This window comes from Anolis sagrei, chromosome 8, assembly GCF_037176765.1.
Source record: "Anolis sagrei isolate rAnoSag1 chromosome 8, rAnoSag1.mat, whole genome shotgun sequence".
Taxonomy (NCBI): domain Eukaryota; kingdom Metazoa; phylum Chordata; class Lepidosauria; order Squamata; family Dactyloidae; genus Anolis; species Anolis sagrei.
In genome coordinates this window covers 7,725,944-7,743,255 of record NC_090028.1, presented here as the reverse complement: position 1 = coordinate 7,743,255, position 17,312 = coordinate 7,725,944, and the positions used below count along the sequence as shown (strand labels likewise).

Below are 17,312 nucleotides of genomic sequence, written 5' to 3'. Positions count from 1 at the left end.
ACCTTGAAGGAGCTGGGGGTGGTGATGGCTGACAGGGAGCTCTGGCGTGGGATGGTCCAGGAGGTCACCTAGAGAAGACAATTATGCTGGAGAAAACAGAAGGAAAAAGGAAGAGGGGACGACCAAGGGCAAGATGGATGGATGGTATCCTTGAAGTGACCGGATTGACCTTCAAGGAGCTGGGGGTGGTGACGGCCGACAGGGAGTATGGCGTGGATTGGTCCATGAGGTCACAAAGAGTCGGAAACAACTGAACGAATGAACAACAAAAAGGCTGCCTCTCGCCACAAAGAGAGGAAAACAATAAGATGAGTGAGCTGGGAAAGATTCTGAGAGAGCACAGCATTCTGGGAAACGTAGTTTGGGAAGATGAGGAGCCCTATGGCAGAGAATCCAAAGGACCCTGCCCTAAACTACATTTCCCAGAATGCTGTGCTTTTTCAGTCTCTTTGTTGAATCTGCAAAGAGGAGGACTGACTGATACTTCAATACTAGTAAGTAAATCTGTGCTGGGCTGGAAAGAAATCCCTCAATTGAAGTTCTGTGGGTTATGTTGTGTTGTGTGTAGATATAGAGCAGTGTTTCTCAACCTTCCTAATGCCGTGACCTCTTAATACAGTTCTTCATATTGTGGTGACCCCCAACCATAAAATTATTTTCGTTGCTACTTCATAACTGTAACTCTGCTACTGTTATGAATCGTAATGTCAGTATCTGATATGCAGGGTGCATATTTGAATACTGGTGGGGTTGGGGTGGGGGAAGTATTTTGTCACCTACAACCAAAGAGCATTCTGAACCCCACCGACGATAGAATTGTGCCAAATTTTCCACATTGGTGGGCACTGACCTTGAGTTTTGGAGTTGTAGTTCACCTACATCCAGAGAGCACTGTGTACTCAAACAATGATATATCTGGACTAAATTTGGCATGCATACTCAATATGCTCAAATGTGAACACTGGTGGAGTTTGGGGAAAAATAGACCTTGAGATTTGGGAGTTGTAGTTGCTGGGATTTATAGTTCACCTACAATCAAAGAGCATTCTGAACTCCACCAACAATGGAATTGAACCAGACTTGGCGCACAGAACTCCCATGACCAACTGAAAATATTGGAAGGGTTTGGTGGACATTGACCTTGAGTTTTGGAGTTGTAGTTCACCTACATCCATAGAGTACTGTGGACTCAAACAATGATGGATCTGGACCAAACTTGGAACAAATACTCAATATGCCCAAATGTGAACACAGATGGAGTTTGGGGGGAAATAGACCTTGGCATTTGGGAGTTATAGTTGCTAGGATGTGTAGAGCCGTTCAGCAGTGGAACTCTCTGCCCCGGAGTGTGGTGGAGGCTCCTTCTTTGGAAGCTTTTAAGCAGAGGCTGGATGGCCATCTGTCAGGGGTGCTTTGAATGCAATATTCCTGCTTCTTGGTAGGGGTTTGGACTGGATGGTCCATGAGGTCTCTGCCAACTCTTTGATTCTATGATTCTATGATTCTAGTTCAGCGTTCTGAACTCCCTCCAATGATTGGGCCAAACTTCCCACACAGAACCCCCATGACCGACAGAAAATACTGTGTTTTCTGATGGTCTTTGGTGACCCCTCTGACACCCGCCTTGTGACACCCTCACAGGGGCCCCCAGGTTGAGAAACATTGTTCTATGAGTTATATTGTGTTGTGTGTTATATATTCTTGTCCCAAGAGCCCCCCCCAATGTAGGAAGGTTTGTTTATTTTCCTATCTCTGTATGAGATGGTGGAGGGGTAAAAAAAAAGATTATTATTATTATTATTATTATTATTATTATTATTATTATTATAGAGAGAGAGATTCAATGAGTTAGCTGTTGTGGCTTTAAAAATGTTTTTGTCAGAACTTTTTTTAAAATCTCAAAAATCATAGAATCAAAGAGTTGGAAGAGACCTCATGGGCCATCCAGTCCAACCCCATTCTGCCAAGAAGCAGGAATATTGCATTCAAATCACCCCTGACAGATGGCCAAACTAGTCTTCAGGGAAGCAGAAAACAAGCTTGCTCCCTCCTCTCTGTGGCTTCCTCTCACATATTTATACATGGCTATCATATCTCCTCTCATCCTTCTCTTCTTCAGGCTAAACATGCCCAGCTCCTTAAGCCGCTCCTCATAGGGCTTGTTCTCCAGGCCCTTGATCTGCTCCCTCCTCCCTGTGGCTTCCTCTCACATATTTATACATGGCTATCATATCTCCTCTCATCCTTCTCTTCTTCAGGCTAAACATGCCCAGCTCCTTAAGCCGCTCCTCATAGGGCTTGTTCTCCAGACCTTTTATCATTTTAGTCGCTCTCCTCTGGACACATTCCAGCTTGTCAATATCTCTCTTGAATTGTGGTGCCCAGAATTGGACACAATATTCCGGGTGTGGTCTAACCAAAGCGGAATAGACCAATAGTTATTATTATTATTATTTTATTTATATTAATAATAATAATAAAACTTTATTTATACCCCGCCACCATCTCCCCAAAGGGACTCAGGGTGGCTTACACAAGGCCAAACCCGTCAAATACAAATACAAAAGTACATCAACAAAGCAAACAAGGAAATAAAACAATGTATATAGCTCTATCTCCCCAAAGAGACTTAGAGCAGGACACAATAGATGTGTGAATCTTTCTGAAACTTGGGGGGAATGATCCCCTTTTATCTTGTATCATTGTATAGAAAATTCAAGATTTGCTCTTGTAGTTTTTTAGAAATATTGTTTGTAATATTTCGAAAATTTCCCAAAAATCCATGCTATGAGTGGAAACGTTCTGAAACTTGACGGACTAACAGTGTTCAATGTGTTCTAGTCATCGCAAGTTTCGTGCCAATAGCTTTAACAATGAGGAAAAGAGGAGCCCTTGGAGTTTCCACATTGACACATTTACTTAACGAAAAGTAACACAAAATTAGTTAACTTGTTATAGTTAGGATACAAACCCTGACCCATTTAGGAAATACTTGAGAAACTATTCCCCCCCCCCACCCCCTAATTTCGTAATGAGTACTGAAACATCTTTTTCATTGATCGCACAGGTCTAGTTCATACCCTTAACTCTGTACTTAAAGAAAATAGATTTGTTTAAGTCACCTCTGGGTGGCACTATATAGACATTTTTGAAACGGAGGACAGCCAGAAAGGCCGATTATTTACTAGCTTCCCGGCAACATAAAAACTCGTTTTAGATTGCCGTATATACTGGAGTATAAGCCAAGTTTTCAGCCCCCTTTTTAGGCTGAAAAAGCCCACCTCGGCTTATACTTGAGTCAAAGTTATTTATTATTTTACTGTGTTTATTATTATTATTATTATTATTACTAGCTGTCCCCTGCCAGGCGTTGCTGTGGCCCAGTCTGGTGATCTGGAAAATAAAGTAATGAGAAAGTGTTGGTTTCTAATATATGTAATTTCTTTATCCCAAACTCAAGGTCAATGCCCACCAAACCCTTCCAGTGTGTTCTGTTGGTCATGGAAGTCCTGCATGTCATGTTTGGTTGAATTCCATCATTGGTGGAGTTCAGAATGCTCTTTGATTGTAGGTGAACTATAAATCCCAGCAAATCCCTAATGTCAAGGTCTATTTCCCTTAAACTCCATTTGTGTTCATATTTGGGCATATGGAATATTTGTGCCAAGTTTGGTCCAGATTCATCATTGTTTGAGTCCACAGTGCTCTCTTAATGTGGGTGAACTATAATTCCCAAACTCAAGGTCAATGTCCACCAAACCTTTCCAGTTTTTTCTGTTGGTCATGGGAGCCCTGTGTGCTAAGTTTGGCCCAATTCCATCATTGGTGGAGTTCAGAATGCTCTTTGATTGTAGGTAAACTATAAATCCCAGCAACGACAATTCCCAAATGACAAAATCAATTTTTTTGAGTGGAGGACATAAATTGGACTGTTAGGTGTTTTGTGTCTAAATTTGGTGTCAATTCCCCCAGTGGTTTTTGAGTTCTGATGGTAGCACAAACTAGCATTGCAATTTTATTTATATAGATTATTATTATTATTATCACATTTCCATTATTTTACTCTATTACTATTACTATTATTATTATTATTATTATTATTACATTTGTTATTATTATTACATTTATTATTTTACTCTATCACTGTTATTATTGCATTTATTATTTTACTCTATTATTACTGTTATTACATTTTCATTATTTTACTCTATTATTACATTTATTATTTTATTTATTATTGCTATTACATCTATTATTTTTCTCTATTATTACTATTGTTCTGTCGCGCACTGGGTCTGAACAAATTGTCTTTATTCTATAGGACGTATACTTTAAACCCAGTGGGAAGCCGGGGTGCCTCAAAGAGAGATTCTTAGGGATTTCCTGAAGTGATGGTCTTTAGAGTCTTTAATGGCACAACAAAGTCTTTATTAAGGAACAAATAACAAATCTTCAAACAACACTTCAAAGCTTTCTTATTCTAGTCTTTAAGAGACTGACACTGACTTGGATTAACTACTTTCTCAGCATGAATCATAGAATCATAGAATCAAAGAGTTGGAAGAGCCCTCCTGGGCCATCGAGTCCAACCCCATTCTGCCAAGAAGCAGGAATATTGCATTCAAATCACCCCTGACAAATGGCCATCCAGCCTCTGTTTAAAACCTTCCAAAGAAGGAGCCTCCACCACACTCCGGGGCAGAGAGTTCCACTGCTGAACGGCTCTCACAGTCAGGAAGTTCTTCCTAATGTTCAGATGGAATCTCCTCTCTTGTAGTTTGAAGCCATTGTTCCCTTGCGTCCTAGTCTCCAGGGAAGCAGAAAACAAGCTTGCTCCCTCCTCCCTGTGGCTTCCTCTCACATATTTATACATGGCTATCATATCTCCTCTCAGCCTTCTCTTCTTCAGGCTAAACATGCCCAGTTCCCTAAGCCGCTCCTCATAGGGCTTGTTCTCCAGACCCTTGATCATTTGAGTCGCCCTCCTCTGGACACATTCCAGCTTGTCAATATCTCTCTTGAATTGTGGTGCCCAGAATTGGACACAATATTCCAGATGTGGTCTAACCAAAGCAGAATAGAGGGGTAGCATTACTTCCTTAGATCTAGACACTATGCTCCTATTGATGCAGGCCAAAATCCCATTGGCTTTTTTTGCCGCCACATCACATTGTTGGCTCATGTTTAACTTGTTGTCCACGAGGACTCCAAGATCTTTTTCACACGTACTGCTCTCAAGCCAGGCATCGTCCCCCATTCTGTATCTTTGCATTTCATTTTTTCTGCCAAAGTGGAGTATCTTGCATTTGTCACTGTTGAACTTCATTTTGTTAGTTTTGGCCATTCATCTCTCTAATATGTCAAGATCGTTTTGAATCCTGCTCCTGTCCTCTGGAGTATTGGCTCTCCCTCCCAATTTGGTGTCGTCTGCAAACTTGATGATCCTGCCTTCTAGCCCTTCATCTAAGTCGTTAATAACGATGTTGAACAGGACCGGGCCCAGGATGGAACCCTGCGGCACTCCACTTGTCACTTCTTTCCAAGATGAAGAGGAAGCATTAGTGAGCACTCTCTGTGTTCGTCCACTTAACCAATTACAGATCCACCTCACCGTAGTTTTGCCTAGCCCACATTGGACTAGTTTCCTTGCCAGAAGGTCATGGGGGACCTTGTCGAACCCTTTATAATCTCTCCCAGGCTGTCTATCATCTGGGCCTCACTGCTCTGAGTCTTACTACCGATCCCAAATGCGTCTGGACATTGAGTAAACCTACCAGCCAAGGCTTGATATTTCAGCTGGAATTCCGTGGTTCTGTAATGCTGTTCTGTGTGGACTTCAGGGCTGTTTTCCCCTCTGGTGCTGTGAGGCTGAGAGGCTGTGAGCTCTCAGCCAGAGCCTTTGGGATCTTTTCCTTCTGTTTCTATTTCCCCGGATGGTCCCCGGATGATCTTGAGGAATGAAGCTTTTCCTATGGGACGAGCTGTCTGTGTCCTATAGACTAGCTTCCTTGTGTGTGACTGACTGAAAATGGCTCCCTTCCCTTCTCAAAACCCAAAAGGGGGCGGAGCTAAGGAACCTAATGATGATGGACAGGTGGCCTGCCCTATAACTGCAAACTTTAACAGGAAGCCACCCTACTGCAAAATCCCGAGCCTTGGGCTGCAAGCAAACACTTAATACTGCCTCTGAAGACTGCCTGGAAGTTGCAGCAAGTACAACGTGTGGCAGCCAGATTAATAACGGGTGCTGGGTACAGGGAGCACACCACTCCGCTGTTACACCAGCTCCACTGGCTGCCAATTAGCTTCCGAGCACAATTCAAAGTGCTGGTGTTGACCTATAAAGCCCTAAACGACTCCGGCCCTGTTTACCTCTCCGAACGTATTCTCCCCTACAAACCATCAAGATTATTAAGATCGTCTGGAGAGGCCCTGCTCTCGGTCCCACCGGCCTCACAAGCGCGGCTGGTGGGGACGAGGAACAGGGCCTTCTCAGTAGTGGCCCCGCGACTCTGGAACTCTCTCCTGCCAGAGGTTAGAACCGCCCCAACAATCCTGACATTCAGGAAACAGGTGAAGTCGTGGTTATGGAGACAGGCTTTCGAAGAATGAGACAATGATCTGGATGGAAGACGGTGTATATTCGATTTTAGTATGACGACTGACCACTGTAGTTTTAAATATATGTGCTTTTCTAATGTTTTATTGTAATGTGTATTTTGATATTTTACCGATTGTATGTGTTTTTGTGGTTGGAAACCGGGCTGAGTCCCTCTTATGAGGTGAGAAGCTCGGTATATAAAGCTTTGAAATAAATAAATAAATAATACAAGGCAAATAAAGTGGGAGCTTCTGGTACGGTTGTACCAGCACAACTATTATTATTACATTTCCATTATTTTACTCTATTATTATTATTACATTTATGATTTTACTTTATTATTATTATTATTATTATTATTATTATTATTATTATTACATTTATCCTTTTACTTGGAATTCAGTAGAAGCTCCTTCCTTGGAAACGTTTTGTTGGTGGTTGTTGGGGTTCAGCCTGGGTGTGAACCTGAACCTGAACCTGCTTCTCTGATTGTATTTCCTGATGCTATTGAAAATGTATCTTCTGATGCTCCTGATGCTAATGAAAATGTTGATTCTGACGTCAGTGTAGAAGAAACTCCTGCAGGCTTGGAAGGCTTGGAAAGTGAAAGTACACAATCTCCTGAGAATGTTTCAGGGTCAAGCGGTGATAGCTCTCCAGAGAGGCTAACACCTGGGATCCTTAATGAGGATAGAAGAGGACAGATTTGGAGAAACAGGAGTGAATCGCAGAGTCGTCGAATGTTGGGGTTCAGCCTGATCCTGATCTGTGTGAACCGGATTCTCTGATAGTTTTTCCAACTGAGCAGGCTCTCCCTGACCCTGACAGTGTGGAATCTGTTGTTGATGCAGAAGTCAGCAGGGATGAAAATGAAACTCAACAGCTGGAAGAAAATGTTTTGGAAGTTAGCAGTGGTATCACTAGCCATGATATCTCTCCACCTGGGGTTTTTAATGAGGACCGAAGAGAACAGATAGTTAGAGACTGTTGGGGTTCAGCCTGAGTTTGAACTTGAACCTGATTCTCTGTTTGTTCCCCCTGATGCTAGTGGAAATGTACCTTTTGATGCCAATGCTCCTGAAATTAGTGAGAAAGAAACTGCTGTAGGTTTGGAAAATGCCAATGTTCCTGAAATTAGTGAGGAAGGAACTTCTGTAGATTTGGAAAATGAAAGTACCAGTGTTCCTTTCAGAGGGAGACCTTGAACTTTCCCTCCCTTCTGCACCTGTTAACTGTAATGACAACAGAAGGGGCCATATTTGGGAAGACAGAAGTAAATCACTCAGTTTGCGTCGATCCTCCCGAATTCAAGAATTAAAAACATTGGCTTCAGAACAGAAGGGCGGTTCACGGAACCAATTCTTGAGTTTTAATTGCAATACGCCGAGCTGATTGTCTCAGTTCAGGCATCGTTTCAGAATTGATGAAGAACCTTGGCAGTTCTCCCGGTTCCCTGGCCATAGTTTGGGAAGATTTCTAGGATATCAAGTACGGTTAGTGGATTGCTAACAGATTCCAGTATTTCCCAGTGAGACTTTTGGTTTTGCTTTGTCCATTTAAATTCATGTTTGCTGATTTTGCTGTGGCTTTTGACTTGCATTTTTCCTTTATTTTGTAACCATTTTTCTTCAATAAAAAAGGATTGTTTTTCACAGCCAAGTGTGGTGGATAGTTATCTTAGGGCCTCGTTCCCTGCTCTGGATTGCAACAGAGACCGAAATGTTTCCCAGTTTCTACGAAGGTCACATCGTTTACAGGAGAGACAGGCCCAGACGTCAAAGTCAAGGGGCGTTTCAAAGAATAGCTTCTTTGGTTTAAGAGGCCTCCTGCCGGGTCCCTCTTTAGATCAAGCAACGTTTGGGACTGTGGCTGTGCCTTGGCAGAATTCCTGTGTTTCATGGCCGGTAATCCCAGAGGCTTAGTTCTCAAATTCATGGTTAGTAAAAGGCTAACAGGTTCCTGGTTCTTGTATTGTGGCTTTTGAAATTTTGCTCAAGTTCAGAGATTCTACTGACTGCTGTGTTTTTCTGTGGCTTTTTGACTTTGCATTTACCTTTCTTTTGTAACCAATGTTTCATCAATAGACAAGGATTGCTTTTCCTACAGTCCAGTGTGGTGGATTTAATCTTATGGTCTCGTTTCTTGAACTGGGATGCAACATCGAAGGTCAAGCAGATTAAAAGAAACAAGAGCTTCAAAGCCTGGAGGCGTGTCACGAAACAGTTTCCTCGGCTTTAAGTGCCTCTCGCCGGGTTGACTCTTTAGATCAGGCATCGTTTTAGACTGAGGCATTACCTTGGCAGATCTCCCGTTTCCCGTGGCCTTCATCCCAAGAGGCTTCTAGTGCTCCAAGTACAGTTAGTGGATTGCTAACAGGTTCCAGGATTTTACAGTGTTGCTTTGGGGTTTTGATCTAGTTCATGGATATTTGTGATTGCTGATTTTTACTGTGGCTTTTTGACTTTGCATTTGCCTCTATTTTGTAACCATTTTTCATCAGTAAAAAGGGATTGTTTTTCCCACAGTCAAGTGTGGTGGATTCTTATCTTAGGGTCTCGTTTCCTGCTCTGGGTTGCAACAGTGGTATTATTCTATTATTCTCTTTCTTTTCCCTTAGTCAACAGAAGAATCACTTCTGGGGACCACCAGAAGTTTGCCAAGCTGGTGTCCAAGAAGTGGAAGCAAGTGGGCCGCTCCTTGCAGGTGGGCTGCCGCGCGCTCCAGGACCCCGCCATCGACAACCTGGCCCTGGAGTACGAGCGGGAGGGTCTCTACGAGCAAGCCTACCAGCTCTTGCGCAGGTTCATCGAGTCGGAGGGCAAACGGGCCACCATCCAGCGACTGGTTGCAGCCTTGGAGGAGAACGGCCTCATCAGCCTGGCGGAGGAGCTCCTGGGGATCCCGCAAGGAGACAACAACTCGTAAAAGTGGGACGGAACGAAGAGATCCCTTATGCGGGACTAGTAGTTGCGCAGCCACGCTGTTGAACTCTTCCGTGACTTTACAGAGAGTAGACCCTGCGATGGTTCCTCATTTGACCCCATGTCGCTACTTCACTGCCAAAATACTCTCAGGAATTGGCCTTCTTCTTCCAACGAGGTGGCTCAAATCACACTCAACAATCTCCTGTTGCAAATCAGATTGTTGTATTTGCTCAAATCTAACGCTCACTTTTTTTGGGACTAAATGGCCTTCCCAAAATTAGGGTGCGCATTAGATTCGTGTGATATAGTCATCTTAGTGCTGAGCCAAAGCAAAAGGGGAAGCTGGTTCAGGAGCTGTACCTGGAGCTCCTATTTTGAGGGATGCCATCTCTAATTTAATGGCCTTGGCTCAATGTTATGCAATACTGGGATTTGTAGAATGGCACCAGCATTCTTTGGCAGAGAGAGCTTGCATGACTCCATACAATTGAGCCAGGGCAGTTAGAATGGATTCATTCTACAGCAGTGTTTCTCAACCTGGGGGTTGGGGGTTTGTGAGGGGGTGTCAGAAGAACACCAAAGACCACCAGAAAACAGTATTTTCTGTTGGTCATGGAGGTTCTGTGTGGGAAGTTTGGCCCAATTCTATCATTCATGGAGTTCAGAATGCTCTTTGATTGTAGGTGAACTATAAATCCCAGCAACTACAGATCCCAAATGTCAAGGTCTATTTTCCCCAAACTCCACTGGTGCTCACATTTGGGCGTATTGAGTATTCGTGCCAAGTTTGGCCCAGATCCATCACTGTTTTGGTTCACAGTGACCTCTGGATGCAGGTGAACTACAACTCCCAAACTCAAGGTCAATGCACACCAAAACCTTCCAATATTTTCTGTTGGTCATGGGGGTTCTGTGTGGAAAATTTGGCCCAATTCTATCATTGGCGGAGTTCAGAATGCTTTTTGATTGTAGGTGAACTATAAATCCCAGCAACTACAACTCCCAAATGTCAAGCTGTATTTTCCCCAAACTCCACCATTGCTCACATTTGGGCATATTGAGTATTCGTGCCAAGTTTGGCCCAGATCCATCGTTGTTTTGGTTCACAGTGCTCTCTGGATGTAGGTGAACTACAACTCCCAAACTCAAGGTCAATTCTCATCAAACCCTTCCAGTATTTTCCATTAGTCATGGGAGTTCTGTGTGCCAAGTTTGGTTCAATCCCATTGTTGGTGGAGTTCAGAATGATCTTTGATTGTAGGTGAACTATAAATCCCAGCAACTACAACTGCCAAATGTCAAGGTCTATTTTCCCCAAACTCCACCAGTGTTCACATTTGGGCATATTGATTATTTGTGCAAAGTTTGGTCCAGATCCATCATTGTTTGGGTTCACAGTACTCTCTGGATGTAGGTGGATGTAGAGCCCCCATGACCCACTCTACATCCTGGTGCAGTTTGGAGGAGGATGGACCACAGATGATGGGACTTGAAGTACCTTCACTGACTTCCCGAGACTGCTGCAACCCTCATCAAATGACTGATCAAGACCGAACTTGACATACAGAGCCCCCATGACCCACTCTACATCTTGGTGCAGTTTGGAGGAGGATGGACCACAGATGATGGGACTTGAAGTACCTTCACTCACTTCCCAAGACCGCTGCGACCCTCATCCAATGACTGATCGAGACCAAACTTGACATACAGAGACCCCATGACCCACTCTACATCCTGGTGCAGTTTGGAGGAGGATGGACCACAGATGATAGGACTTGAACTACCTTCACTCACCCCGAGACTGCTGTGACCCTCATCCAATGACGGATCAAGACCAAACTTGGCATACAGAGACCCCATGACCCGCTCTACATCCTGGTGCAGTTTGGAGGAGGATGGACCACAGATGATGGGACTTTAAGTACCTCCACTCACTTCCTGAGACCGCTGCGACCCTCATCCAATGACTGATCAAGACCAAACTTGGCATACAGAGCCCCCATGACCCACTCTACATCTTGGTGCAGTTTGGAGGAGGATGGACCACCGATGATGTGGACTTGGAAGTACCTCCACTCACTTCCCGAGGCCGCTGCCACCCTCATCCAATGACCGATCAAGACCAAACTTGGCATACAGAGACCCCATGACCCGCTCTACATCCTGGTGCAGTTTGGAGGAGGATGGACCACAGATGATGGGACTTGAAGTACCTCCAGTCACTTCCCAAGACCGCTGCAACCTTCATCCAATGACTGATCAAGACCAAACTTGGCATACAGAGCCCCCATGACCCACTCTACATCTTGGTGCAGTTTGGAGGAGGATGGACCACCGATGATGTGGACTTGGAAGTACCTCCACTCACTTCCCGAGACCGCTGCGACCCTCATCCAATGACTGATCAAGACCAAACTTGGCACACAGAGAGACAGGTCATAGATGAGACTGTCACTGAGTGATCACAATGAAAATGATATAAGTAGATTTAGTCTATGAAAGCTCATGCTGTCAACTTCCTCTCCGTCTCTTAAGGTGCTATAAGGATCTCTTTGTTATGCCAGTGTGTGCTTTCATTGCTGGAAACTCTAGAATTTTTCCAAAACAGAATATAGAATGAAAGCTTAAATGTGTAAAATAAGGAAAACGAAGCCTTAAATCCATGCCAAATGGAGACTTCATTACCCAAAGCACACAGTGATTACCTTTGCATTTGCAGCTGCTTTTCAATTAACCTGCTTTTTTTTTTCAGAACCAGCATTGCTAGGTGATTACTTGCACTTTCCTCCTTGTTGATGCCTTCTTGTGTTAATTGCAATATCAATGAATGTATTTCCATACTTTTGGGAGCCCTACTGAATGTATTTAGTGTAGAAATATGAGATTTTAAAGTAATTATTGGTGCTGGTCTTATCTTTCGAATGCTATGGCCACTTGGTGGGGTTCAGAACGCTCTTTCATTGTAGGTGAACTATAAATCCCAGCAACTACAACTCCCAAAAGTCAAGGTCTATTTTCCCCCAAAATCCACCAGTGTTCACATTTGGGCATATTGAGTATATGTGCCAAGTTTCGTCCAGATCTATCATTGTTTGAGTCCACAGTGCTCAATGGATGTAGGTGAACTACAACTCCAAAACTCAAGGTCATTGCCCACCAAACCCTTCTAATATTTTCTGTAAGTCATGAGGGTTCTGTGTGGAAAATTTGGCCCAATTCTATCGTTGGTGGGATTCAGAAAGATATTTAATAATAGGTGAACTATAAATCCCCGCAACTACAACTCCCAAATGTCAAGGTCTATTTTCCCCCAAACGCCACCAGTGTTCACATTTGGGCATATTGAGTATGCATGCTAAGTTTAGTCCAGATCTATCATTGTTTGAGTCCACAGTACTCTCTGGATGTAGGTGAACTACAACTCCAAAACTCAAGGTCAATGCCCACCAAACCCTTCCAGTATTTTCTGTTGTTCATGGGAGTTCTGTGGGACAAGTCTGGTTCAGTTCCATTGTTCCTGGAGTTCAGAATGCTCTTTGATTGTAGGTGAACTATAACTCCCAGCAACTACAACTCCCAAATGACAAACTCATCCCCTCCCAACCCCACCAGTATTCATTGTTGGTGGCGTTCAGAATTCTCTTTGATTGTAGGTGAACTATACATCCCAGCAATTACAACTCCCAAATGTCAAGTTCTATTTTTCCCCGAACTTCACCAGTGTTCACATTTGGGCATATTGAGTATGCGTGCCAAATTTAGTCCAGATCTATTGTTGTTTGAGTCCACAGTGCTCTATGGATGCAGGTGAACTACAACTCCCAAACTCAAGGTCAATGCCCACCAAACCCTTCCAATATTTTCTGTTGGTCATGAGGGTTCTGTGTGGAAAATTTGACCCAATTTTATCTTTGGTCGGGTTCAGAATGCTCCTTGATTGTAGGTGAACTATAAATCCCAGCAACTACAACTCCCAAATATCAAGGTTTATTTTTTCCCCAACTCCACCAGTGTTCACATTTGGGCATATTGAGTATGCATGCTAAGTTTAGTCCAGATCTATCATTGTTTGAGTCCACAGTACTCTCTGGATATAAGTGAACTACAACTCCAAAACTCAAGGTCAATGCCCACCAAACCCTTCCAGTATTTTCTGTTGTTCATGGGAGTTCTGTGGGACAAGTCTGGTTCAGTTCCATTGTTCCTGGAGTTCAGAATGCTCTTTGATTGTAGGTGAACTATAACTCCCAGCAACTACAACTCCCAAATGACAAACTCATCCCCTCCCAACCCCACCAGTATTCATTGTTGGTGGCGTTCAGAATTCTCTTTGATTGTAGGTGAACTATACATCCCAGCAATTACAACTCCCAAATGTCAAGTTCTATTTTTCCCCGAACTTCACCAGTGTTCACATTTGGGCATATTGAGTATGCGTGCCAAATTTAGTCCAGATCTATTGTTGTTTGAGTCCACAGTGCTCTATGGATGCAGGTGAACTACAACTCCCAAACTCAAGGTCAATGCCCACCAAACCCTTCCAATATTTTCTGTTGGTCATGAGGGTTCTGTGTGGAAAATTTGACCCAATTTTATCTTTGGTCGGGTTCAGAATGCTCCTTGATTGTAGGTGAACTATAAATCCCAGCAACTACAACTCCCAAATATCAAGGTTTATTTTTTCCCCAACTCCACCAGTGTTCACATTTGGGTATATTGAGTATGCGTGCCAAGTTTGGTCCAGATCTATCGTTGTTTGAGTCCACAGTACTCTCTGGATGTAGGTGAACTACAACTCCAAAACTTTGGCCACTTGTGATTACGTCTCTGTTTGCAACTCTTCCTTCTGGATTGGCCTTTCTGGAAAGTCTGATGTTTTCAGCCAAATTTGAGTCCCTTTTGAGGAGATAAAGCAATGTATAAAGGGAAAGCTTTTCCCTGACTAGTCATGTCCGACTGTGAATAGTGGTGTCATCTCCATTTCTAAGCCAAAGAGCCGGTGTTGTCTGTAGACACCTCCAAGGTCATGTGGCCAGCATGGCTGCATGGAGTGCCGTTATCTTTCCGCAGAAGCGGTACCTATTGATCTACTCACATTTGCATGTTTTCAAACTGTTAGGTTGGCAGAAGCTGGGCCTAACAGCAGGAGCTCACCCCACTCCCCAGATTAGAACCACCAACCTTTCGGTCAGCAAGTTCAGCAGCTCAGCACTACCGGGTGCAGTTGTGTCATGGGAAAAATATTGTTTGGTGAACATGTGGGTAGTTACTGTGAATGTCATGATACAAAACCTAAGGCAGTGTTTCTCAACCTGGGGGTCGGGACCCCTGAGGGGGTCGTGAGGAGATGTCAGAGAGGTCACCAAAGACCATCAGACAACACAGTATTTTCTGTTGGTCGTGAGGGTTCTGTATGGGAAGTTTGGCCCAAATCTATTGTTGATGGGGTTCAGAATTTCCTTTGATTGTAGATGAACTATAAATCCCAGCAACTACAACTGCCAAATGTCAAGGTCTATTTCCCCCAAACTCCATCTGTGTTTATATTTAGGCATATGGAATTTTTGTGTCAAGTTTGGTCCAGATCCATCATTGTTTGAGTCCACAGTGCTCTCTGGGTGTAGATGAACTATAGCTCCAAAACTCAAGGTCGATGCCCACCAAACCCTTCCAGTATTTTCTGTTGGTCGTGGGAGTTCTGTGTGCTAAGTCTGATTCAATTCCATTGTTGGTGGAGTTCAGAATACTCTTTGATTGTAGGTGAACTATAAATCCCAGCAACTACAACTCCCAAATGTCATAGTCTATTTTCCCCAAACTCCACCAGTGTTTGCATTTGGGCATATTGGGTATTCATGCCAAGTTTGGTCCAGATCCATCATTGTTTGAAGACACAGTGCTCTCTGGATGTAGGTGAACTACAACTCCAAAACTCAAGGTCAAGTGCCCACCAAGGCCTTCCAGTATTATCTGTTGGTCATGGGAGTTCTTTGTTCCAAGTTTGGTTCCATTCCATTGTTGGTGGAGTTAAGAATGCTCTTTGATTGTAGGTGAACTATAAATCCCAGAAACTACAACTCCCAAATGACAAAATCTATTCCTCCAACCGCCAAGTCTCTCTCTCACGTCCATCTGATAGAAAGTTTGATGGTGGAATGGAAAAGGAAACACTGTCCTGCTCTCTAGGAAAAGGTGGGGTCAAACAATTGAGCAGGAGGAGCAATTCAACTGGTGCAAACAACATTGATTGACAGCTATAAATAACCAATCAATCCAACTATACATTTACAGGGTAAAAAGGCAAAATCAGGCATGATAGAACAGTTCAAATCCTGCAACTTACAGTTCTACATATAGGTGGCGCCACTTGCGCCGTCACACGTCCCCTGGGCAACGTCCTTGCAGACGGCCAATTCTCTCACACCAGAAGTGACTTGCAGTTCCTCAAGTTGCTCCTATATTACTAACTACATTTCTTGTAATGGGCACTAATGTGTACTACCGTAATTTGCATCCTTTTGTACATTGTAACTTTAATCATTAAGACCTAGTGTCTGTACTACTGCAATGATTTCTGGTTTCAACCCTTTGAAAGCTGTTGTTTTTAAACATAGACGAAAATATGGCAAAAATCAAATAAACATGCGCTCCAATGTTGCAAAGGAACACGTTGTTTACTTGCAAGATCTCTCAGGAATGTTCTCAAAGGCCCAAAGGGAAGATTGTGTAGTGAGACGGTTAACATTTAGAACTATCTCAACTAGCAAAAGGAGAAGAGGAAATGCCGTGACTGGACTCATAGGACTTGTTGTTCATTCGTTCAGTCGTCTCCAACTCTTCGTGACCTCATGGACCAGCCCACGCCAGAGCTCCCTGTCGGCCGTCACCACCCCCAGCTCCTTCAAGGTCAGTCCAGTCACTTCAAGGATGCCGTCCATCCATCTTGCCCTTGGTCGGCCCCTCTTCCTTTTACCTTCCACTTTCCCCAGCATAATTGTCTTCTCTAGGCTTTCCTGTCTCCTCATGATGTGGCCAAAGGACTTCAACTTTGTCTCTAGTCCCTCCAGTGAGCAGCCGGGCGGGGCTTTCTTTCCTGGAGGATGGACTGGTTGGATCTTCTCGCATTCCAAGGCACTCTCAGAACTTTCCTCCAACACCACAGCTCAAAAGCATCTCTCTTCCTTCGCTCAGCCTTCCCTAAGGTCCAGCTCTCACATCCGTAGGTGACTACAGGGAATACCATGGCTTTGACTAGGCAATGGATCTTTGTTGCCAGTCTGATGTCTCTACTCTTCACTATTTTATCGAGACTGGACATTGCTCTCCTCCCAAGAAGGAAGCGTCTCCTGATTTCCTGGCCACAGTCTGCGTCTGCAGTCATCTTTGCACCTAGAAATACAAACCCTGTCACGGCCTCCACATTTTCTCCCTCTATTTTCCAGTTGTCAATCATTCTTGTTGCCATAATCTTGGTTTTTTTGACGTTTAGCTGCAACCCGGCTTTTGCGCTTTCTTCTTTCACCTTGATTAGAAGGCTCCTCAGCTCCTCGCTTTCGGCCATCAGGGTGGTGTCATCTGCATATCTGAGGTTGTTAATGTTTCTTCCAGCAATTTTCACCCCAGCCTTGCATTCGTCAAGCCCCGCACATCCTCGCATGATGTGTTCTGTATACAAGTTAAAAAGATTGGGTGAGAGGATGCAGCCTTGCCGTACGCCTTTCCCAATCTGGAACCCGTCTCCTGTTCCGTGGTGAGTTCTGACTGTTGCTCCTTGGTCCTTGTACAGA

The 17,312-nt window shown here is 43.8% G+C and overlaps 1 protein-coding gene across 1 annotated transcript in view; it reads left to right on the top strand.

The window, feature by feature from the left end:
- Positions 1 to 16,191, top strand: part of TRADD (TNFRSF1A associated via death domain) — a 30,036-nt gene extending 13,845 nt beyond the window's left edge. Inside the window, exon 5 of the mRNA XM_067471015.1 lies at positions 9,219 to 16,191. Within this exon, the coding sequence (XP_067327116.1) occupies positions 9,219 to 9,526 (308 nt within the window). The 3' untranslated portion in view covers positions 9,527 to 16,191. The remainder of the gene's footprint in view (positions 1 to 9,218) is intronic.
- The last annotated feature ends 1,121 nt before the right edge of the window (positions 16,192 to 17,312 follow it).